The following is a 24,807-nucleotide window of genomic DNA, read 5'->3' on the forward strand; positions in this document are numbered from 1 at the left end:
TTCAGACAACAGACCTGAAAAACACTCAAAATGCAAGAAAACTAAACTGACAGTGCAAACTACAGAACACAAAATGCAAAATTTACCAAAGTGCATCAAACAACTCATTAAAATCATACTGCATAATATAAGAAAAACTGCAAGGTGGTTACTTAATGTGCAGGATGGCTAAATATCAAGTGGCTGAAAAATCTAGAAAATTAAAAAGTACTGAGGTTGTAGTAGCCAAAAACATTCCCAAACTGCATTGTGCACATGCACAAGGCCCTTCACAGTTTGAAGGGCATGTCAGTTAAAGCTGTGGACTGGTGCAATACCTGAAACCATCTGGTTATTTGCAGACAATTAAATCAGTAAGATCACAGATTCAATCAAGTCCAGAAACTTTGAAACAACAGACTCCTGCACAGATATCTTACAAACAGGCCTATCCTGTAAAGTGCGGCCGCGTTTACCCTGCTCCTAAGCCGCTTTTAACTCACGTTCCGGCCGCGTTAGCCCTTCCTGCGATCCCGAATCCCCTTTAACCTACTCCTACCGCGTCCTAAATTCCCCGGGTAACCCCTTCCGCCCGCGGCATGTATATTGCATGCAAACGAGCGAATTAGCTCGATATTGCATGCAAACGAGCCAATTAGCTATTCCCCTAGCATCCTGTAACCCGCGCCCCGACTAACGCTACCTTTCCCTGCCGTTTTGTTGCGCGTTTAACCTGCAAACTTACCGCCTACCCTGACCCAGGCGGTAGAGGCATGGGTAAGGGTAGGTGGCAAGCTTTCCCCCAGCCCCCGCTCACCTGCCCCGGCCGCGATCATGGGTGCAGGTCTCCGTGGCAGCCCCAGTCCTCTCCCCTGCTCCCGAAGCCAAAAAAAAAAAAAGCTTTTTTTTTTTTTGGCTTTGGGAGGAGGGGAGAGGACTGGGGCTGCCACGGAGACCGCTTTCCCCCCGTGCAAGTAAGTTGTTTCGCCGCTTGTCTCTTCTCCCCCCTCCCGGAGCAGGGCGCGAAAAGCCGCCTTGCTCCGGGAGGAGGAGGGACACTGACAGCGGCGAAGCAACGGCGAAGACAGCGGCGAAACGACTTTTCAGTGCCCCCCCTCCTCTCGGAGCAGGGCGGAAAAGCCGCCTTGCTCCGGGAGGAGGGGGGACACTAGCAACGGTGAAGCTTTCCCCCAGCCCGGACGCCGGCAAAAAAACTTACTTTTTTTGCAGTCAGCCATGACATCACGTCTTGAGCGGCCAATTGCACGCTTTCCCCCGTGCAGGCGGCCATCTTGTCGGGAGGAGCTAAGGCAGGCCAGATCGTGTTCCTGCTCATGGCTGACTGCAAAAAAAGTACGTTTTTTTGCCGGCGTCAGGGCTGGGGGAAAGCTTCACCGTTGCTAGTGTCCCCCCTCCTCCCGGAGCAAGGCGGCTTTTCCGCCCTGCTCCGAGAGGAGGGGGGGCACTGAAAAGTCGTTTTTGCCGCTGTCTTCGCCGTTGCTTCGCCGCTGTCTTCGCCGTTGCTTCGCCGCTGTCAGTGTCCCCCCTCCTCCCGGAGCAAGGCGGCTTTTCCGCCCTGCTCCGAGAGGAGGGGGGGCACTGAAAAGTCGTTTCGCCGCTGTCTTCGCCGTTGCTTCGCCGCTGTCAGTGTCCCTCCTCCTCCCGGAGCAAGGCGGCTTTTCGCGCCCTGCTCCGAGAGGAGGGGGGACACTGACAAGTCGTTTTGCCGTTGTTTCTGCGCTGTCGCCGCCGTTGCTTCCTGGTATCTGTCATTTCAAATGACATTTGAAATGACAGATACCAGCGTGGCGTGAAGCCTTAGGCCCGCGCACCCAGGATCCTGTATAGGCGTTCTATCCAGTATCCTGGGTTGCGCGGGACTAAGGCTTTTCGGACGCGGCTTACATTTACATATAATTAGGCTTCAGGATCGAGCGGTAGGTGAGCTGCACTGTGCGGGCGGTAACCGCGGGTGCCGTAGGCACTAACGCAGCTCTTCCTACCGCTCGGTACTGGATAGGCCTGAATGAAAATAACCTCATAATTGAACTTAAGAAATGTGAAGGAAGTCTATAGCTTTATTACATACTTATTAATCACCTACTACAGGAGCAGCCAGCCTGTGGCTCGGGAGCCATATGTGGCTCTTTCATGTATAGAATGTGGCTTTTGCACCTGGCTCAGCAACTCAATGTGCTCCCAAGCCTTGGGATTCAGCTGACAGCATTGGAGAGGAGGGAGTCACCTAGAACTGTGGTCAGGCCAGAATAATTTGTGGCAAGAGAAAGGGGGTGAATGCTGAAAGAGGGTGAGGAGAGAAGGGGGTTAATGTAGTTGATGAATACTTGCAGGAGTAGTGCGTGGAGTGAATGTTGGGGAAGTAAGGGGTGTGAATGCTTGAAGGGGGCAGTGTCATGAAAAGGGATTGATGCCTCAAGAGCTGGAGGGGAGGGAGCAGCAGAAGGAGAAGCTTATGCTATGGGAAGATGGGGGATGGATATTGTTTCCCTCCCCATCTTCCTGAAGTCAGCAATGCAAATTAGACTGTCTGGCAATTTATTCCTCCCCAAGGTCCATGCAATCACCTGTTCTGCAATAGGTGTGATGGGACCAGGATTTGGGTGAAGAAAATAGAGGGAGGGAGAGAGGGCTGGGATAGGATGTTGTATGAGAGTCATGTGCGGGTTGTGGAGGGGCATGAAAGAGCCTGGGATGGGGATAGAAGGGGGTTTAAAAGAATAGGGAGGGGTGTGAGAAATCCAGGGGGAGGGTGTGTGAGCAAAATGTTAATGGTAGTGATGGGGGGAGGGTGAAAAAAAATGGAAATGTTGATAAAAAAAGGTATGTGTGAGAGACAGAGGAGGTTAAAAAGCAGGAAGTATGAGGATGGGTGACAGTCATATGCAGTAAAGGTGGGAAGGGGAGAGAGAGCTAGAGGAGATAAAGAGGGAAAGGGGAGGTAACATTTAGAAGGGGGTGAGAAAGCCTGAGATGTTGATTGGAGGGAGAAGGATTTGAAAGAGACACAGAGTGAGGAGGGGGAGCAAGAGAGACTGAATGCTTCTTGGGGAAGTAACTTGAAAAGGGGTGAATGTTGGGGGAATAGGGAGTGGGTGTATGAGAGTCAGAAGGGGTAATGGTGGAGGATGTATGCGAAAGAACAAGAGAGGACACTGGAGGGAAGGGGTGAGGGGGAGAGAAAGAGAGCAAAAGGGGAGCAGAGGCGAGAGTAAGAGGGGTGGGGGCAGGTATGATACTGGTGGTAAGCAGAGGGCGAGGAGGGGGGAGAAGAGTAGCTCTAGTGGTGCAAATGGAAGAGTTAATATTCGAGCTGCAGAGTCCCTGTTATTGGTGGAAGTCATCCTTCAGCATATCAGGGAATTGTCCAGCCCACTTGACCCAATCCCACCAGGGTTTATCAGTTGCCTAAGACACATTCTTGCCCCATGGCTTTCCACTATAAAGAACAGCATCCTATCCCATAATTCTATTCCGGAAACACTAAAATAGGCAGTAATCAATTCTATCTTGAAATAAACCTGGCACAACCCCTATATGCCTGACTACTATTGTCTAGTCTCTAGCCTTATCTTCTTATCTAAGTTAGTAGAAAAAGTAGTCTATCACCATTCTTGAACTTCCTGGAAGAAGCGAAATTACTTTGGCTTCAACAATCTAGCTTCAGGAAAGGACATGGAACTGACTCCATCCTTCTGGACATCACAAATGGGATTTATCTTAATACTGACCAAGGAGGAGACACCATCGTTATCTTACTTGATCTCACTGCAGCTTTTGACACAATCAACCACAATCTCCTTATAGAGTGGTTGGGTAATATTGGCATTGCAGGTAGTGCCCTCAATTGTTTTGAGTCTTTCCTATCTAACAGAACTCAATCTGGTGGACCATCAAATCATCGTCTTCCAGAAACCTTACTTGTAGAGTCCCTCAGGACTCCATCCTTTCCCCAGTATACTTCATCATCTATGTTAGAACAGTCTATAACTTCATCCAGACTTTCAGCATCAAATGCCACCTGTTTACTGATAATATTCAACTTTATGTTAACACCAGAGCCAATCAAATCTCCTCAATTATCATTCTCAACAGCTGTCTCTCAGCTACAGCCCAATGGTTCAGCAGACACAAAATTAAACTGAACCCCTCCAAATTAGAACTCCTCTGGCTGAGCTGACAGGGTCACTCCCTATACTTTCTACTGTGCCTACCAAATACCCCCTCCAGCCACAAGCTTCGGTCCGAAGCTTGGAGGTCCAACTTAACCCTACGCTATCAATGACATCTCACATCAGCAAAGTAGTTAGAACCTCCTTTATGCACCTCCGCCAAATCAGACAACTCCACAGCTACCTCAGTCACCATAACTTGGCTACAATCTTCCATGCCCTAATCACCAGTCAATTAGATTACTGCAACTCTGTACTGATTGGTATCTCCAAGATTAAGTTGAAGTGGTTACAACTCATATAAAACACTGCAGCCAGACTCTTGGTGGGTGCCAAAACTTCATATCATATAAGGCCATTTCCTATATAAACTATACTGGCTCCCAGTAGAAGCTAGAATAAAATTCAGGATCTTCTGCTTCATCTTCAAATGTGTAAACAAACAGGCCCCAGAGTACCCCTCCCAGCACCTGACACCTTACACCCCTCTAGAGAACTCTGCTCCTCACAAATGGTCCTTCATGCCGTCCCCCATTTGACTGCTGCAGAATTGACCCACACAAGGCAGAGAGCCTTTAGCTGTTATTATGATCCCAAACTTTGGAATGAGGTGCCACATCCCATTTGTCTTGAATCATGCTACCTTACTTTCCAGAAAAAGGCTAAGGCATGGCTGTTTAATCAGACCTTCGGTCAGTCTGATCAAATAAAATAACCAATCTGCATTACCAAGGACCATTTACTGGGAAGAAACTCAGTTTCATATATTCAGACCATACTGGCCAATCCCTTTACTGTAAAGGATTTATGGTCACTTGTGAGTTGTCCTGTCTTTGTTCCTCCCAACCCTCTCTAATAATCCCTTTTGGAGACCAGTCCTGTGATAGTGAAACTTGTATATCTAGTATTGGAATAATAATAACAAGACTTCTGATTTCAGGTGGCCAACATCCTACCACAATACAAATCAACAAGCAGGTAATTGTGTGTTGAAGAGTCTGTTCTTTAGCCATGACGTGGCTGCAGTTTAAATGTCTGATTTGTTTATTCCCATGTCCTTATTGGTTTTGTTTCAATCGTCCTTTTAATTCGTTGTGCAGTGCTTTTTGTTGAGATGTATATAACTTTGAGAAGTTTATTGTAATCTGTAAGGTGATTCATAAATGTTCTTAAATAAATACATTGTTCTTGAAGGGTTTAGGGAATGTTTATGCTCGGGCTGCTAAGAAAGACACTGGTAGGAACAGGTTAGGGAACCGAGAGATACTGGTGGGGATGAGAGAAAAACAGATATTGGGTAGGGCATGATGGAGAGAAAGAAGGAGAAGCTGGTCACAGAGTGGGAGGATTGAGAAAGATGCATAAGAACATAAGAAAATGCCATACTGAGTCAGACCAAGGGTCCATCAAGCCCAGCATCCTGTTTCCAACAGTGGCCAATCCAGGCGATAAGAACCTGGCAAGTACCCAAAAACTAAGTCTATTCCATGTTACCATTGCTAATGGCAGTGGCTATTCTCTAAGGGGTAGATTTTCAAAAAACGCGAATAGGCGTACTTTTGCTGGCGCATCAGGCGCCAGCAAAAGTACGCTGGATTGTAGTAGATACGCGCGGAGCCGCGCGTGTCCACTAAAATCCTGGATCGGCGCACGCAAGGCTATGAATTCTGTATAGCCGGCGCGCGCCGAGCCGCGCAGCCTACCCCCATTCCCTCCAAGGCCGCTCCGAAATCGGAGTGGCCTTGGAGGGAATCCTCTAACGCCCTCCCCTCACCTTCCCCTCCCTTCCTCTACCTAACCCACCCGCCCGGCCCTGTCTACACCCCCCCTTACCTTTCTCCGGGGATTTACGCCTCCCGGAGGGAGAAGTAATCCCCGCGCGCCAGCGGGCCTGTTGCGCGCCGGGACGCGACCTGGGGGCGGGTACGGAGGGCGCGGCCACGCCCCCGGACCGCCCCGGGCCGTAGCCACGCCCCCGTACCCACCCCCAAAACGCTGCCGACACACCCCTTAAACGCCGCGACGACCGGGCCCGCCCCCGACACGCCCCCCTCAGAGAACCCCGGGACGTACGCGAGTCCCGGGGCTCTGCGCGCGCCGGTAGGCCTATGTAAAATAGGCTCACCGGCGCGCAGGGCCCTGCTCGCCTAAATCCGCCCGGTTTTGGGCGGATTTAGGCGAGCAGGGCTCTGAAAATCTGCCCCTAAGTGAATTTAATAGCAGGTAATGGACTTCTCCTCCAAGAACTTATCCAAACCTTTTTTAAACACAGCTATACTAACTGCACTAACCATATCCTCTGGCAACAAATTCCAGAGCTTAATTGTGCGTTGAGTAAAAAAGAACTTTCTCCAATTAGTTTTAAATGTGCCCCATGCTAACTTCATGGAGTGCCCCCTAGTCTTTCTATTATCCGAAAGAGTAAATAACCAATTCACATCTACCCATTCTAGACCTCTCATAATTTCAAACATCTCTATCATATCCCCCCTTAGCCGTCTCTTCTCCAAGCTGAAAAGTCCTAACCTCTTTAGTCTTTCCTCATAGGGGTGCTGTTCCATTCCCCTTATCATTTTGGTAGCCCTTCTCTGTACCTTCTCCATTGCAATTATAACTTTTTTGAGATACGGCGACTAGAATTGTACACAGTATTCAAGGTGCGGTCTCACCATGGAGCGATACAGAGGCATTATGACATTTTCCGTTTTATTCACCATTCCCTTTCTAATAATTCCCAACATTCTGTTTGCTTTTTTGACTGCCGCAGCACACTGAACCGACGATTTCAATGTGTTATCCACTATGACGCCTAGATCTCTTTCTTGGGTTGTAGCACCTAATATGGAACCCAACATTGTTTAATTATAGCATGGGTTATTTTTCCCTATATGCATCACCTTGCACTTATCCACATTAAATTTCATCTGCCATTTGGATGCCCAATTTTCCAGGGGGGAAAATTGGGCATCCAATTGGGATAAGGTGGTGAGGACAGGGTAAGGAAATTGAAAAACAGACTGATAAGAGGATTGAGAGATTGGGGGAACAGGATGGGATTGAGATAGAGAGAGAGAGAGAGAGAGAGAAAGACTAGTGGGAACATGGGTGGGGGAATTGAGGGAGAGACTGGTGGGGACAGGATGTGACTGAGATTGATGAGGACAGGTTTGGAGGGATTGAGAGAGACTGGTGGGAGGATTGAGAGAGACCGCTGAGAACAGAATGGGGTTGAGAGAAACCAGTAGGGACAGAGTGGGAGGATTGAGAGAGGGAGATATACTATTGGATGGGGATATTCCCCTTCCCTTCCCTCTTCTACTGAAAATTTGAAGCTCTTTGGTACTATGCATTACAATTTCTTGGCTCTTGGTGCAAGAAAGGTTAGCTACCTCTGGCCTACTGCAAAAAGCGCTAAGCGATGTACGATAAAACATCCCTAAAATTGTAAAACATAAATAATAAAATCAAAATTATCAATTCATTTATAAAGAACAGTTTCAGAGACACTATTTTCTCATTAAGGCAAATAGCAGATAAATTCATCATCATGGTAAACGGAACTAGTCCATCAAAATAATAACAATGATGACTTGTAATAGATTCATACTACAAATCCCTACTAAATATATCAAACATGAATGCAATATCACAGTAAAACTCAAAAGTTACTTAAAATCTATAATTACAAAATACAGATCAAGGGGATGACTCCCAAAATGACAGTTCATGTAGAAATAGTAGTGCCATAAAGAAAAAAAGAGGCAAACCATGTAGGCTAAAGTGTTCCTAAATACACATTGTACATACCAGAAAAGGAAACATGGAACACTGATATAAAGTGTATATATATATATATATATATATATATATATATATATATAGATAGATAGATAGATAGATAGATAGATAGATAGAGATAGATATCAAAACCTACTATTTGCAACTCTTTCCCACTAGACATACGCTCAAGTCACAACCCTCAGGATTTAAAAAAGTTAGTAATTCACAACCCTCAGGAGTTTAAAAAGTTAGTAAAAACCTACTTATTCATGCAGGCTTACCAAATTGAACCTCTTTCTACCTAACAGTCTTGACTCCAATAAATTTGTTAATGGAAGCAATGGCCATCAGTTATACATTGATGTTTTTAACTATGTATGTTTGAATTGTAACCCGGCCAGAAAGTTTGGAGGTGTCGGGCTAAAATGTTTTTTTTAAATAAATAGATATGAAGCTCAGAAAAAGCATCTACATTAACAATACTAATCCGGATAATATTGTGTACCTCTGTAATCATTCTATACCATTATGTAACTCACTGCAACTCACTATACCTGTTATGTAACCATGGTAACCTTCTATCAACTGTTAATTCACTGCTATAGTAATTATGAGATGTAACATACTTGATACCAACAGCATGATCTGTAACATGCCTTGAACTCCCTTGTTGGAAAGCGTGCCATTAACAATGATGATGATGATGAGTTTCATGCAACTCAATGACATTTAGAAAATGAATATCATTTCTGTTGTTTGTCATTGTAGTGCACACTAAAGCCTTTCACTGTGCATTATGCATAAAATTAAGTAAAGTACATACATTATAAAAATATAGTACAATAAAAAAAAAAGAAATAAAAGGAAAATGGAACATTATAAACAATATAAAACCAAAACAATATGACATAACACGAAACAACATTTTTTTCCATGCACACCCCTATATTCTAATTGCATCAAACTCTCATCCCAATCACTGCCTCTGCCTGGTTTACATCTCAATCGTCCACATCCCTAAACCTCTATTTGGGTGGCCAGTTTTACTAGCGGGCAAACTGTATGATGAATAAAGCAGCACAGGGACTCACCAACTGTATTAGTAGTTTTCTTGCGTATTTGATGAAATGTCTGGGTTCACTGATTTCTGTGGGGAAGAAAATAACACCTTTGAAGGTGTAGGCATCAAAGCAAAGGATGCGACTGGGAGTCGTGTATCCCACTGGTAAGACATTGTTTAGAAGGTGATCATTTGGGGAGCAATTTTCACTTGATAAGCGAGAGACAAGGGCCATAGATAATTTTGTACCCTTTGCAAATTAGCCTCAAGGTATTTGGGTACCAGCAGACCTTGCACCTGCTATTTCAGTGGGTCAGGTACACACAGGAAAATACTGACCATCTCAGTATACTGAGCCTACTGTCTTATCCCAGAGCTGTAACCGTTATGTTCTACAGATTGTGAATGTTCAACTGTTTGCACCCTGCATTCTGAGAATGGTTTGGGTTATCGCAACCTCAGTATTTTTTCAATTTCTAGTTGTTTCAGCCATTAGATCTTTAACTATCCTGCAACAATTAAGAAACTATCTTGCAGTATGTGAGATTTTGTGCCACATGTTTTCATAAGTTGGTTTTTCTTTTTGTTTATAATTTTAAGATATATATCAAGATCCAGTTCTTAATGATAGAAGCAGCAGGTAAAGGCACTCAGGAACATTAATATAAATAATCAAATAAAGCTAACATCCCACTATCCCACTCTAAGTCCACTAAACAAAAAGAAATGTATAATAAAAAGTAATATTAAGTAAATAGAGAGACAAGGTAGCAAAATTACCTAAAATGCAAAACATATTACAATATTCTCTAGCCTGGGGGGGGGAAAACAAACTTGGAAACTAGAATAAGGATGCGACTGCAGATTTGGTAAATCGAAAAGTTACTTTAATGACGCAGAACCTTTCAGTTCCTGTTTATAGATAACCAATCCACTGGATGTACTCAAGTAGTAAAGAGAAGATCATCTGGAGTTTATCCAAATTCCTTATTACCTCAAAAAGTAACTAGTGACCGTCTGGACAAAGAAAGAATGAAAGTGACCTTTAGGTTTTATGCAGCATTTGGACAGATATCAGAGGTTAAATTCTGCTTCAATACTCAAGGCACTTTGGCTTTAATCCATAATGTCTTTTCCCATAGACAAACAAATGGGGGGATAAAAACCCTTAGATGATAACTTTCAAAACTGCTTGCGCCCACCCGTTTACATGTGTATATGGGTGCATGCAAAGCTGTGAGTGTATTTTATAACCAGCACGGAAAGGTTATAAAACATGAGTACATATGCAGGCATAAATGCTTGTGTGTGTAAAATAGGGATGTGCAATCGTTTTTTGACAATTAGGAAATTCGTATGATATTTCCTAAATTGTCATGGATTGGGAAACCGATAGAACGATTGCACATTCCCCGAATTTTCGTAAAAAATCGTTTTTTGGCTTAGTGCATGCTAATGGGAGTTAGCACACACTAACTCCCCTCCCGTTAGTGCGCACTAACAAAAAAACCGTTAGTTTTTGTTACTTCTTGTTAGTGCGAAAAATGATTTTTCATGAAAAAAAAATGCCGATCCATGGAAATACGAGATTTTCCCGCGGCCACACGAACCCGAAAGCGGAACTGATCGGGCACCCTATGCACATCTCTAATGTAAAAACCATGAGCTGCGCAAGTTCAGACTTATCTAGATAAATCCTGATTTATCCAGTTAAGTAGAGGCACATAGCCAGATAAGTCCAAAAAGTGCCACTTAGACAGACAAGTAGTGCTTTTCAGACTTATCCAGCTGTTTAGGATTGCTGCTACTTAGTCAGATAAATTGAAATATATTTGGACAAGTGCCACTACTTATCCAAATAAGTAAAATTTCTGCGTCTAAGTAGTGGGAAAGGTGCTACTTAGCTGAATAAATTGTAAATTAGCTGGATAAGTATGCACAACTCATATGCCTGTGTATTTGTACTTCCAGTTTTACAAGGATAGACGTGTAGATTTTTATCGCATTAATTTGACTCTTACCCCCTGTAAGTCAGCTTTTACATGCATAAATAAGGGTATTTTATAACATGCTCAAAGACTTTTAAGAGCTTGTTAAAGACATTTCTTTTTATAAAAGCCTTTTATTAAGTAATGAGATACTGGCAGTCCTTTTCATTCTGAGTATCAGTTGTATACTTTGTTCCAGGGAGCGACAGGTCCATACAAATGTATAATCACCCAGACACTCAAAGTTCTAGTAATGTGTAGAACCTTTTATACCTTTCATACTGACCAATCAGAACATATCGAGAGTGTTATTTCTAGATAAGTGCAGGGCTTCTGATTTGGGAATATATTAGACCAATCAGCTAATGGGTCTGGGGTGTTGGCTGGCTGCATTCCAGCACGTAGTCAGAGTCCTTTGTTTCCTTTAATTTCAAACTAGCATTCTAACTTTGAGTGACTGGGTGATTATACATTTGTATGGACCTGTTGCTCCCTGGAACAAACTTATCTGTACTTTGTTCCAGTACCTGTCTCTATTTCCTTTGTCTCTGTCTGTCTCATTAAAGTTTTATATTACATATTGCTTCAGTGGTTTGTTTAGAAATTAACATTAGCCCTGTAAATTTTGTATGTGATTATCAGCATTCCAGTCATTCTGCATGTTTTATGTACTCTGCTTAGTGCCTTGGTGAAAATAGGCTATAAATGAATAAATGAAATGCATGCAGCATTGAAATAACTAATTTTACCATTTAGTCTACCAATTTGCCCAGTCCATCTGCAGCTTGTAAAGCCCCTCCTGGCTCTTCAGCCTGTTATCCCCCTATTGCACCCAGACTCTCTACTCAGTCATTTTTTCACTTTAACAATGTTTACATTCACTTACACCAGATAAAGGTGAATATTCAAATGTTGCGCACATAAAAATCAGCAATTGCATGCTTACAATAACACATAACAATTGTTTGCATACATACATGCTATTTTCAAAATTGCAACTTACATGCATAAATCAGGGTCCGCAAGTAACTTTGCATGTGTAAGAAATGGGCATGCCAGGATGTTCCAGAGTGGGGCCAACATTTACACAAATAAGTTGCAATTTTAAAACATGCCAAAGTGCTGTGCATACTACTTTTATTTGCATATATTTATTTCTGCTCAATATCTGGTTTAAGTGATTGTTATCATTAAAGTGAAAAAAATAACTTGATAGAGGGTCTGTGTGAAACGGACAGACTTCAGACTGAAGAGCCAGGAGGGTCTTTATAAGATGCAGATGGACTGGGCAAACTGGTAATTTAAATGGTAAAACTGGTTATTTCATTACCATGTGCATTTTGTAAAATATCCTAATTTACACGTGTAAAAGCCAACTTAAGGGGCATACAAGCATCAAATTAACATGACAGAAATCTACACATGTATCCTTGTAAAACTGGAAGTACAAATATGCAGGTATAGGAGCTGTGCATACTTATTCGGATAATTTCCAACTTATTTGGCTAAGTAGCACCTTTCCTGCTACTGAGATGGAGAAATGCACATGTATTTGGATAAGTAGGGGCACTTATCTGGCTATATTTTGATTTATCCAGCTAAGTAGCAGTAGTCCTACATTGCTGGATAAGTCTGAAAAGTGATATTTGTCTGTCTAAGTAGTGTTTTTTGGACTTATCCGGCTACGTGCCACTTCACAGCTAGATAAATCAGCATTTATCCAGATAAGTTGGAACTTGCACAGCTCATGGTTTTTACATACGTGAGCATTTGTGCATGCATATGTACTTGTATTTTGAAACCTTTCCACACAGGGTTATAAAATACTGTAGCTACTTTGCTTGCACCCATATACACACTTAAATGGGTGGACACAAGCAGTTTTGAAAGTTATCCTCATATTGAGCAGAAGTAAATATATGCACATTACGTGTGCAACATCTGAAAATTCACTTGATAGTGAATTAACTACTTTGCCACAAAAGTAAAATCATTTTTCCTCCAGCTTAAGTAGCTATTGTTATATCAGGATAAATTCCAAATTTTTTGACCAAAATTCATTAAATCTTTCTTCTGAAAGTATAAATGAAATACTGATTTTCTATCATGTTCTACAGCCTAATGCCTGTGACAGCACAGCTGGCAGGCACAAATGGACAGAATTAGGTATACCTTGTCTGCCAATATTTTCTGTTTCTTAAAAAAATAAATAATTAGAAGTGCCAGTCTTTCAATAGACACATTACTCAAAGTTTCTAATAGTGGTGTCCAGTTTCCACCCTACTCCAGTTCTTGAATACTACCTTCCTCCTTTACATCAAATAAATCATAAACACTTGAAATAGACAGAATCAATTATTTGGCTATCAGTAGAAGTTCTATCAAATAAATACCATTTTACTATATCATCTGCTGACACCATGATTTTTGGGACAGTTAATCCACAAATTTCTTCATTTAGTAGAAATTTCAAAATTAACACATTATATATAATTAGAATATTACTCATAGCCCATAGGAAGGTCATCTGAGATTCCAATTCAGTTATTTTTGTCTTATTTTCTGCAACAATAGTTTCTTGAACTGTTGATTGTAGTTCCAAAGTACTTACTGTATCTTGCATTTTATCAGCCTTCGCAGTAACAGCCGATTCCAGCTTAGTAATAGCCACCCAGATTTCTTCTAAGGTCACTGGGAAAGGCATCCCCAAAACTGACCCCTTGATTCTCGGAGCCACCAGGGACGTCAACTGCTAGAATCAACCCCTCTACTCCCGACCATGAAGCTGCCAGGACTACAAGAGAAGAAAAAGCACCCACCAAATCTATTGCAACTTTACCATTCATTCTGGACATCTTCAATGGAGAGGCAACAAGCAACAGCATCACCTTGGGATTAACCATGACATCCAGCATAAACGGGCCCTGCACTTCTCACATGTTCAGTTGACTCCACACCAGAACAAATAGCTTTAGGTGGGGGAACAACATCAGATTTAAAAGTCTGCTCTGAATTGTTGGGAGAAGCATCTGCAGCCAACACAGATACTGTGGACCTTTGCATTAGTCTCTGGTCTGCATGAAAAAATGATCCATTTGACCCGTCTGAGCTTGCAGCTGTGAGAGCTGAATGCCCTTCAGTGGAAATGTATCTAGCTTTCCTTTTCTCTTCACCATAGAAACAACAACATCCTTAGATAGGGGCTTCAGAAGTTTACAAGAGAAAAGGAGCCATGTTTTACAGATTTCTCCATATTATTCAGCAGTCCTGTAACTACACAGCAAACAAACAAAAAACCAAAATCATGGACAGATCAACCTGCAGGCATCTTCTTGCCTTCTTTCAAAAGTTTTTTTTAATGCACTTTGGTACGTTCTGCATTTTGCACCTTGTTTAATGTAGTTTGCACTTTAGTTTTGATGTCCTGCTGTCTGAATAAAACAAAAAGATTTTGATCCTGCTCATTTTTTTGCAGGACTTTATGTGAAAACCTTTGCATTTCTATGATTTTGTTAAATAACAGTGCACAATTTAAAGTGTACCTCTGTTGCAAAGTCTCCATATTGCCCCCATGAAGGTGGACACTGTTACGTCCCACTTCTTGTAAAAGATAGGCAAATTAGATATAGAGGGGGATAAGTCAATGCAGCACCCAGGGCTTTGAGGCATTTTGAAGTCTCGGGCAATTTTCTCCCTATTATGGGCTTATTTTGAAAATAAAATATTAAAATGACTTTATTTAAAACCCCATATGTAACACCTCTAGATACCATTATACCATGTTATGATTTATACCCTCCCCCCTCGTCCATCATTCCTTCTTTGTATCCTCCCCTCTCCTCCTCCAATAGTTATTTGCTTCTCTCCCCCTAGTAGTCTTCCATCTCCCCCTACTACTAAGGCCCCAGGGCAGACGTCGGTCAGCTTGCCCATCCTCTCCCCAGGTGGATCAGATAATTTCCCTCTTACTCAGGACAACCAATGGTTCTTCCTCTTCCTCCCTCCTCTAGTCATGGCCATAGCTATACATCGCCTCTCTGCAGCAGCACTCTCTGTTGGCTTATCAGCCTATCTCCTGTCCCTTCCCCTCTCCCCTCCCCGTCCATTACCGACAGAACTGGAGGAGCCTTGGGAATGAGCAAGAATGCACTATTGCTTGTGCTGTTTCCTATGTTTGTTGGTTAACCCTGCTCAGGAGAATCAATAAACCACAGGAGAAACAGAAAAGCACTTATTCCTACCTGCTCTTGCTAGTTGTTCAGCTTGCAGCATGTTATCCCCATTTTAAAATGGATCTCTGGGGCCTGGAGCCAATACTCCATTTACATGATCATGCTATGCTTGGGGTGGGAGCAGGGAGAAGCATGAAGTGGGCAGTTTTTCAGCGAATGTATCCTTGCACCCGCTTCCTCCCATCAACTCCCTATGGTGGTGCCTTTGCAGATGATTAGAGCTGGGCCCAAGGCATTATTTATTTGCCCTGCTTGGAGAGGGATATTCTGCAAGTAAGACTCCAAAGACCAGATCCTACCTTATTCTGTTGAGGTTCCAAAGGGGTGTCCCTCCTTGCCCAAGTTGGTCTCCTTATATAACCAGGCAGAGGAAGCTATTTCCCAAAGGGTACAGCTTGACCTAAAGGCAGGGCAACATCTTCCTCTAATTTTGGTCTTGGCCTTTATAGCCATGTTGGAAAAGGAAAAAAACCTAGTCAGACCTCTCTAAAATAGAGACCGACCCAGGATGGCCAACCATCTTTCTATACCACCATGGCCTCCTTGGCAGGGTGAGGGGCACCATGATGCTCCAGCAGCTAAAGTATTTATGAGGAGAAAGGCGAGGGAGTCTTGGTCCCTAAGAAAGGAAGAAAACGGACTCAACCCCATAAATAGAGGAGAAGTAGGCTAAAGCAAGCCCTTCCTACCAAAAAAAAAACCCCCACCATCCCCAAATGAGGAAGGGAGGGAAATTGGACTAAGCAATATCTTTCAAGGCTCTGCAGAGCTGCGGAAGGTATGGGAACGTCCCATGACCAAAATGAAATTATTGATCGGTAGCTGCCAAACTGCTTTTCCTGCTAATTGCCAAGAAGTGCACTGTTGAAAAAAAAATAAGAAATGCAGAAATAAGAAAAAAATGCTGTCTTTCAGTCCAGAAAGCATCTCTATGCTTCAAAGGTCAAAGACTAATTGGAGGACAGGAGATGGAGCAATCAGAACATCACAAGAGGATTATGTCATGGCCTTGATCCTTGCAGATTAGAAAGGCATTTGTGACTATGTGCCCTCCAATAGGAGAATGCAATAACACGGAAATTGTGCACTTAATTTCGATCTTCCAGAACAGTTTAGTACCAAGCTGTTAATGCTAAATGAGGACTTCTGTCAGTAACACACGTCAAGGTAGAATTTTGAAATCAGCTAATCCTGTAAATTCAGGGATGAGACTAGAAAAGTTGATTATATTTTGATTAATTATACTTATGCCCTGATGTGTCGTACACGCATTGACAATGCCTTACATTATTGAACATTGATTTACCTTTCTCCTGATTTGAAATGACCTGATTGATCATGTTATGTCATATATTGTAGGTTTACAAATAATAAAATATACCATGCAACGGTTGGTGGAAAAAAACAGTATTGATAAATGCTATGACCACAGCTGAATAATTAACAGCAGGGAAAAAATGACTATTCTCACCACATCATTACAAGTTTTTGACTTGGCATATCTTTCTGTTGGGAGTGCTTCTCATTGGTATTTGCTGGAAATGGGAAAGTTGGCCAACTGATGTGGCCATTTTCAGCAAAAATTGTCAAGATGTATAGTCACATATTGCTTATGTAAATAGTATGAATTGGTCAAAGAATCTTAGCCAACACAGACATTTACTATAGTAAAAGATTACAACTATCCATATGTAGTTCTTATATGAATGCAAAACTTCAGATCTAGGGGAAATAATCCCCCCCCCCTTCCAAAATAAGGGCTAAACACTCAGGCTTCTTGCTTTAACTTCTATCCTGTGCAGAGGTATTTGCGGATTTACTCTCCACGTCTCATCCTTGGCCATCATTTTTTTTTCTATATAAATCTATACAGAGTGATTTTGCTTTATACAAATATTTGAAAGCCAATGAACTTGGGTCTCTGGAGGTTTATTCTTTCAGATTTTGACTTCTCTAACAAATCCTATACAAGAATGACTTTGGGGTGGTGGGGAACAAGATTCCTTTTATTTTGCAAATCAGATTTGTTATGCAGAGGCATCGTTCTAGTTTATTTCTCACAGCATAAGATGGTGTCTTAAGGTTTTAATATACTGTGCAAATGTCTAAACACACTATGTTAATCTGTAATCCTAAAAAAATCTTTATTTGGCAGGTCACAGCACGAAACTCAGTAAAAGTGATTAGTGGATGTCTGCACACATTTCAGTCACCACCACAGAAATTTTTACATAAAAAAAGCAACTTTTAGCTACAATCTAAACGACAGACATGGTTGAATAATGTCATATATGGGATGACTTATAATAAAAGTAATTTATGAATGCCATGCAACAGAAAATGAAACTCCTCATTTCCTAACAAGGGATGTTCAATGCTGTTTTAGCTTTAGTTGTATCAGTACAGAACGCTGCTTACACCCGCCAAGATGGTCACAGGTGCATCAAGATTTTCAGAAAGGGCGCAGGCGTTCCCAAAGGCAAAGAATGATCATCCCCGAGGCAGTTTCTGTATCTGGAAAGCAAACAAATTAGGATTCTTTCATAGATTTTCCTTTTTCTCTGGACTTCATAATGGTGGATTACCTGGTCCTTCTTCTCCTTCCTTAACCAGTAATTCAGACACAACTTCTTTACTGCATCAGTTCTCACTTTTTATTTGCACTATTAGTGGTGCCTTTCTTGCTTTCGAATGGGTAAAAATGATTTCATTTTCCTTTATTCATTTCAGTCACTTTGGTATACAGGTCTGCAGATTTCTGGCAGCTTTTATGGCAGAATTTAATTGGCGTTTGCTATAACCAGCAAGCAGCACTCAAAGTCACAAGTAGGATTGCACTGTCAAAGCATGGCAGCTTCTACTATAAGGGAAGGTGAACTGGGCGTACCTGCTGCCAGTCCCAGAAAAAATACCCAGCATACCCTGGCTTAGGAGTGAAATCCATTCCTGTGGTAGCATGCTCAAAAAGCAACCATCTGGAGACATTATCCTGAAGGAAGTACCAAACAAACTGAACTGATGTTGCAATTTTCATTGTCTTCCTTCTAAAAAAAAAGTTGTCAAATTCAAGGTATCAAATTTGCTGCTCTTTAAAAAAAAAAAAAAAAAAAAAAAGCAGCAATTTGGGGTAACAAGTGGCAAGCAAAATAAAAGCTCTTCAAAGCCTGATCTTTTCAATGAAAGAGAAAAGAAAGTGAAAAAGTAGACATAGTTTATAGTCAAATTGGAGCTCTTGTACATTTGGTACCTGCACAGCTTTGTAAGTGCAGTTTCTTTGCCAATACAGGGGAAGGGACATTTACATTTTTAGCCTGACTTTTACAAGTAAGAAAGTTTATAGCATTTCTAGAATTTAAGCACAATAATTCCCTGCCAAAATGGACTTACAATCTAAGGGCCTGATTTTCATTTACATGCTTAAAACTAGATTTTCTAGGTGCAAATGCACTTTTCTGTGTAAGTGTGTGTTTGAAAATTGCTACAATATATGCCATTGAATTATCAATAGGTTTTACCCATATTAATTGCACCTAATGGCTTTTGATAATTGCTAGGATAGTACGTTACATTTACATGAGTAACTCCTTTGAAAATTCACCTGCATGGCAATGGAAGCCCTGCAGGGTGAAGTGACTTGTCCAAGGAGTGTCAGTTAGTAAAGCAGATTTGAATCCTGGCTCCTCTATTTCATAGCCCTCTGCCTCTAACCACTATGCCACTCCTCCTCACTCCACAGCTGATAAAGTACAATACACAGTACTATGGAATGAATGCAGCGTCTAATTAGAGACTTTCATCAACTGATTTGTGAGAAAATGTTTTATTTTGTAAGAAGGTCTCATCCACAGCATGACATCCCAAAGGGACATGGGGAAGGATTAAAAATAGAAATTGCTCCTATTTTCACAAGTTGTTGCCATTTCTCAGCTCTAGGCTCTATAAAACATTAATAATTTGGAGACTGGGTTTATTCAGAGCTTCCCTCATATACACAAAATGGGAGAAAATGCATTATAAATAGGCTGTAGATCAGATGGCTCTTGTGCTTCTGTGAGTGGTCTCAGTCTAATGCCCCAAAGTCTCAGCTTCTATATTGTCACACTGAAGGGATCTCAGTGAGACTATTCCTATCCACACAGGGATTTCCAAGCTCAATGTGTCTTCTCTGTTGCAGATCTCATGATACCTGTCCTTCCATAGACACTGTGCCTGGATACACCCTGAAACTGATACTCAGATCCCCATTCTCAGATTGTGTCGTCCTTGTGTGCTGTTATCACTGGGGAATCATGGCTTCATGTCCCATGACCATAGGACTGTGCTTGCTTCTGGGCATCACAGATGGTGTCTCTGAGAAGCAGCTTGTTAGTCCATTGAGCAGTGATCCCTTTAAGCCTGATTTTTCTTGTCTGTATATTTGTTTTTTTACAGCAGTTTCATCCCACCGATATGCCAGGACAGCTAAATCTTTCCGACCCTTCTGTCAGTACAGTGGTGTGATGTGCTCACAGGATGAAACCTTTTTGCAATTACTGACTGTTGGAGGCACAAATAATGACTTTTCCCCAAACATATCTGCTGTAATGTCATTGGTAAGATGGGAACCCATTGTCTACCTTCTGAACATAGAGATTCCATTGCCGCTTTAATGCATATTCCCCACTCTATGATGCACTCTTCTATTGCCGACTCTATGAAAGGTGCTTGGAAGTATTCAGAGAAAAGCATTTGCAATCATGTGGACATTTTGGGAATTAATGGCCCTAATGGATGAAAAAATAAGTGTCCCTGCCATAAAGGCTCAGGGCCATCCAGTGAAGAGACAGCATCACTCCGGAGGGATTTTAGAGCTTCTGTACAAGCTTAGTCGCATTTAAAGTAGACATCAAAACATTATGCTCAACCTCCGAACGTCCCACGTTTGCATTATAATGTATTTCTGGTGATTCTCAGAGAAACAAACTAAAAATAAAACTAGGGTGGAGTTTGTGCTATTCAACCCATGGATCAAAACATGTCCTCTCTCTTCCCAAGAAAACTGGAAACAGAAACAAAACAGTTGCGGAGAAACTGACAGAAAGAAATGTGTAGTGAATGGAAAAGTCTTTTAGATTTTTTTTGGACTCTTTTTCCAGCATGTATTTATGAGAAATGTCTTATGTACCATGTGTCAAATGTGTAACCAGCTATGAGAGCACAGAAAAAATGATTCTTGCTATTGCCTAGTTAATTATGATCTGCAAGATGCCATAAGCCAGCTTTTTCATGAGGTCTTGATTTCTGTACAGATAGGTTAGTGGGGTACCTTCACCTACCTGGGAGGCTGCAGGACGTGCGCAGATGAACACGCTCATTGCTATTTGCATTTCATCACATGCCATTCACAGTCTGCTGGTGATTCCAGAACTGAAAGATAGTAGCATGAAGCACAGTTACATAAGACTGGAACTCCATTCGGTCACCTTCTTCTGGCTACACAACTGCTCTAACTATGAGATAGAGAGGATGGGAGAACCTCCCTGTGGATCTGTAGCCAGTGAAAAAATCTTCTTCCACATCCCAGTCAGTTTAGGTTCCTGGCTCGAAGCTATTGCACAAAATCTAATTACAGCATCATGGTAACCAATCTCTTTTTCATCCTAAAATGTGTCCAATTTGCTTTTCAGATTATTTAATACTAGCAGACATCCACAAAACATTTGTGGATAAAATAATATCTTTTTCGCAACAAGACTTCTGTAAATAGTAGATTTCTAGTTATTATTTCACTGAAGACTTTAACAGAATTAAAATTTGAGAGGATGATCCAGATTGGGAGGGGTGGGAAGATTTGGGGAAGAGAGGTGTACTTCTCGGCTCCAGTCTCTCTTGCATCAGCACCCCAGCTCTTCGCCTCCCTACCCTTAGTCCTCTTTCTTTCCCTTCCAACCCTTATCCCTGGTACTCTCTCAAGTACCCACCCAGCCCTGGCACCAATCCCCTTTCTCACACAAACATCTAGTGTGGTTCTGATACTCTGTGTCCCCTCTCTCTCACACACATGCATAAACTAAGTCAATCCCCTCTAACTTTCCCCTCTCTCGCCTTCCAACTGATCCCCATCAACTGAACCCTTCTCTCACAGTCCTCTAACCACTGCTGATGCCCCCTCTTACACTTTCTGGTGCCTCTTCCTGCTGCCTGGCATCCTCACCTGTGCAGCTCTCAGGGACCTGCCACCACCCCTATAGCAAACCAGCCATGGCCCCACACTACCCCGAAGCACAATGTGGTTGATACTGCTGCCCTCTCCGCTATTGCCACGCCATCCTCCCAACTGCTTTTGCACCATTACCACCTTGCATTGCCAGCACATCTGGTACAGCCTGCCTCTGCTAGTGCCCATACTGCCGCCACCGATGCACCTGCCTCAACAATGACTTGACCCACCCTGGCTTCATTCATCCTTCCTACTGCACATTACAGGCACGCCTGCTTTGGATGTGACCTACTCTGGTGCCACAGACCTATAGACTTATGCAGGCCAAAGCCAAAGCCTGCCTCTATGTGTGATCCATATGTGTGCTCCATATGACTTTACATGCCCATGTTCAAGACAGACAAAAACCGCCAATTATAATAGAAGATACTGACACCTTATGGCCACTGCTGGTACTACAGATTTTTGCCTTTCCCTGTTAGACAAGACGTGTGAATTACACTAGATCAGTGGTCCCCAAACCTGTCCTGGAGGGCCACCAGCCAATCGGGTTTTTGGGATATCCTCAATGAATATGCATGAGAGAAAATTTACATGTTATGGAGGCAGTGCATGCAAAATTTCTCTCATGCATATTCATTGAGGATATCCCAAAAACCCAACTGGCTGGTGGCCCTCCAGGACAGGTTTGGGGACCCCTGCACTAGATGGTAGCTATGACCACCTTCATATAAGACCCAAGCCCAAAATCTTGTAATTGGTTAACCATAGTTGGTGGTCCATATTCCACTGCTTTATTCCGTATCTGTTCAAAGAAAATACATCAGCTTTGTGATGTTATCAGGCTTTGTTAAATCTGCTAATTTCCTAGTGACAATAATAGGCATTCAGTACTTTGAAGAGTATCCAATAGCATGTTAGCAGATGTTAAATCTACAATCTGTAACCTGATTTCAACCTACCCTTGAAATCATCAATAGCACAGCCATAACCTCCCATTATGTTCCTGATCAACACTCCTGTACAAACCACTTTACTTAACTTCTTTTTTTACTACATTATATTCAATCCTAACTATTTTCATGCTCATATTTCCTGATACACTGTCAAATTCTAGAATTTATACTGAGATTGACCCACTGAAAGTGTAACACTTCTGCTGTGGCACTGACATAACCTACGCACTGCTTCAAGTCTGTATTCTTTACGGTATCTTCCCAAGAAAGACTTGATGCAGGCAGTAAATTATAAGGTTATGTTTCACCATACAGCTGACTTGTACGGTTAGAATATCCAGGGTAGACTGTTGTATACCGAGCCACTAGGACATCAGGTGCTCTGCTCATCAAAATAAAGATGTTTATGGTATGAGATTGGAATCTGAAGTACACAAGGATATTTGGGATTTCACTGTGTACAGGCATTAAAGTTTTATAAATCACGTTTCTTAAGCAATGAGATTGTTTGTGAATTATCTAATACTGAAGCATTCCCTCTACAGATCATGATACATCACAGAGCAAAATCAAGCTCCAACAACAGCTGGAAGAATGCTGAACCCATGAAAGCAAATCTGTCCAGACTAGAGCCATATGACTTGTGTGTGATGTTCATAACATCACCTGCAGTCAGACTGCAGCCTTACACTCCCCTTACCCTTTCTGCCTAATGCTATCAGCACTTGAACACTGCTCATGCCCAGGGAGAAATGGAATGGGTGAATGTGCTGAACTCGGTAAGCATAATGGTGGCTGACAGAGCGAGTCATATTAAAATATTGTGAAAGTAGGTGAAAAAGGGCAAAACATCTCTTAAGTCAGGATACTTGCACGTACATGAAACAGCGCGACTTTTTCACAAGGTTTCAATTCCCTCAGACTTTTGGGAGGCAAAACGTTCCACAGCAAAAATCATGGAAGCAAAACTTGGAATAATGCTTATTTTTATAAAGCTACTAGATGTCACAGTGGTATATTCAAGTACAAAGGGACGGTAACTTTCTAACTGAGGCGCTTGTGCAAATGTGCGCGCATTTGCCGGCGCGCGCACGAGGACATGCCGATTTTATAACGTGTACATTTATGTGCCCATGTCATAAAATCTGCTATTTTATATCAATGTGCGCATGTGCACCCGAATGCTGGCTCACGCGCGTGAGTGGGGGAGGGGGATTTTAGTAGATGCACGCAGCATCCCATTAGGGCCTATTTCCCTGTTCCCTCCCAGTTCACCCCTGTAAAGGAGAAGACTTCCTAAAACCCCCTACCTAATCTCTCTCCCTTTTACCCTACTAGCCCCGACCCCTAAAACCTTGCTGACTATCCTAAATTCTTTTATTTTACTACTTAATCGCAGTCCATAGCAGTAGCAACTTATGCAGTCGACTGATTTAATGGTGCTGTCCTGGCCTGCCCATGCCCTGCCCTCACCCCCACCCAGACCCTGACCACCCCTTTATGCAAAATGCTTTCCAATGTGTGTACCAGGAGATACACGTGTGGCTGCGGGACCTCTTAAAACCCACATGGCCCCAGTCATGCACAAGTCTCCTGGATTCGCTGCACGTAGGGCTTTTTAAATTTGCCCTTACATCTCTAGTACAAAGGCTTTACAATTTAAGGGGGTACCTGAGGTAATGGGGGGGGGGGGGTAAAGTGATTTACCCAACATCACAAGGAGAAGCGGGATTTGAACCTTTAGCTTTCCTCTGGTTCAGGCCATTACTCTAACCACTAGGACCATTCTTTCCCCCTGACCAAAATGTACTGCATGACTGAATAAATTGCATCTCTCATACTCAAGTCCCAGCCCACAGAAACAGCCAGATATTTCTAATGGTTTCATTAGATGTTTTGCAAGTCTTTCAGAAATGGTTTCATGTAACATGAAATATTGCTTGATTTTTCACCTAAAGTAACTCTGTATTAACTAAAATAATCTCTTTATTCTTAATTTTAAAAAAATCAATTACAACACAAACAAAAAAAAAAAAGAAAGAAAATGCACCTTTGGCAAGAAGGCGTGGGCGATAATGCCAGTGACCTTTTCACAATAAGCCCAAATCAAGTTCCTGCTTTCCATACTTAGATATTAGGAAGATGTTTGGTAGCGTCAGTCTAACACTAGCTCTATTGTTTAATATTTTCAATCTCATCTGTACTAGCTAGGAGTGGCAGGTAAAACAATGATTATTCTGTCACCCAGGGTGGAACCAGAATTGATTTATCCATACTCCAAAGTAGAGCACTATAAATAAGCAAACCTGTAACAGGTTTTGAATATGTGCAACCTGGGTACAGTCTACTCTGTACAGATCCAGATAAACATTTCCAGAAGTAAGACTGATGGGGATTCTAATTGGATGCAGGGTTTTTAATGA

The 24,807-nt window shown here is 42.2% G+C and overlaps 1 protein-coding gene across 2 annotated transcripts in view; it reads left to right on the forward strand.

Annotated features, from left to right (window-relative positions):
* The window catches only part of GRIN1 (glutamate ionotropic receptor NMDA type subunit 1), a 328,561-nt gene extending 308,832 nt beyond the window's left edge, over positions 1 to 19,729 (forward strand). For both annotated transcript variants that reach the window (XM_029612208.1, XM_029612209.1), the window contains one exon: positions 19,661 to 19,729. In XM_029612208.1, the coding sequence (XP_029468068.1) occupies positions 19,661 to 19,729 (69 nt within the window). The remainder of the gene's footprint in view (positions 1 to 19,660) is intronic.
* Positions 19,730 to 24,807: the final 5,078 nt, after the last annotated feature.

This window comes from Rhinatrema bivittatum, chromosome 8 (genome assembly GCF_901001135.1).
Source record: "Rhinatrema bivittatum chromosome 8, aRhiBiv1.1, whole genome shotgun sequence".
Taxonomy (NCBI): Eukaryota; Metazoa; Chordata; class Amphibia; order Gymnophiona; family Rhinatrematidae; genus Rhinatrema; species Rhinatrema bivittatum.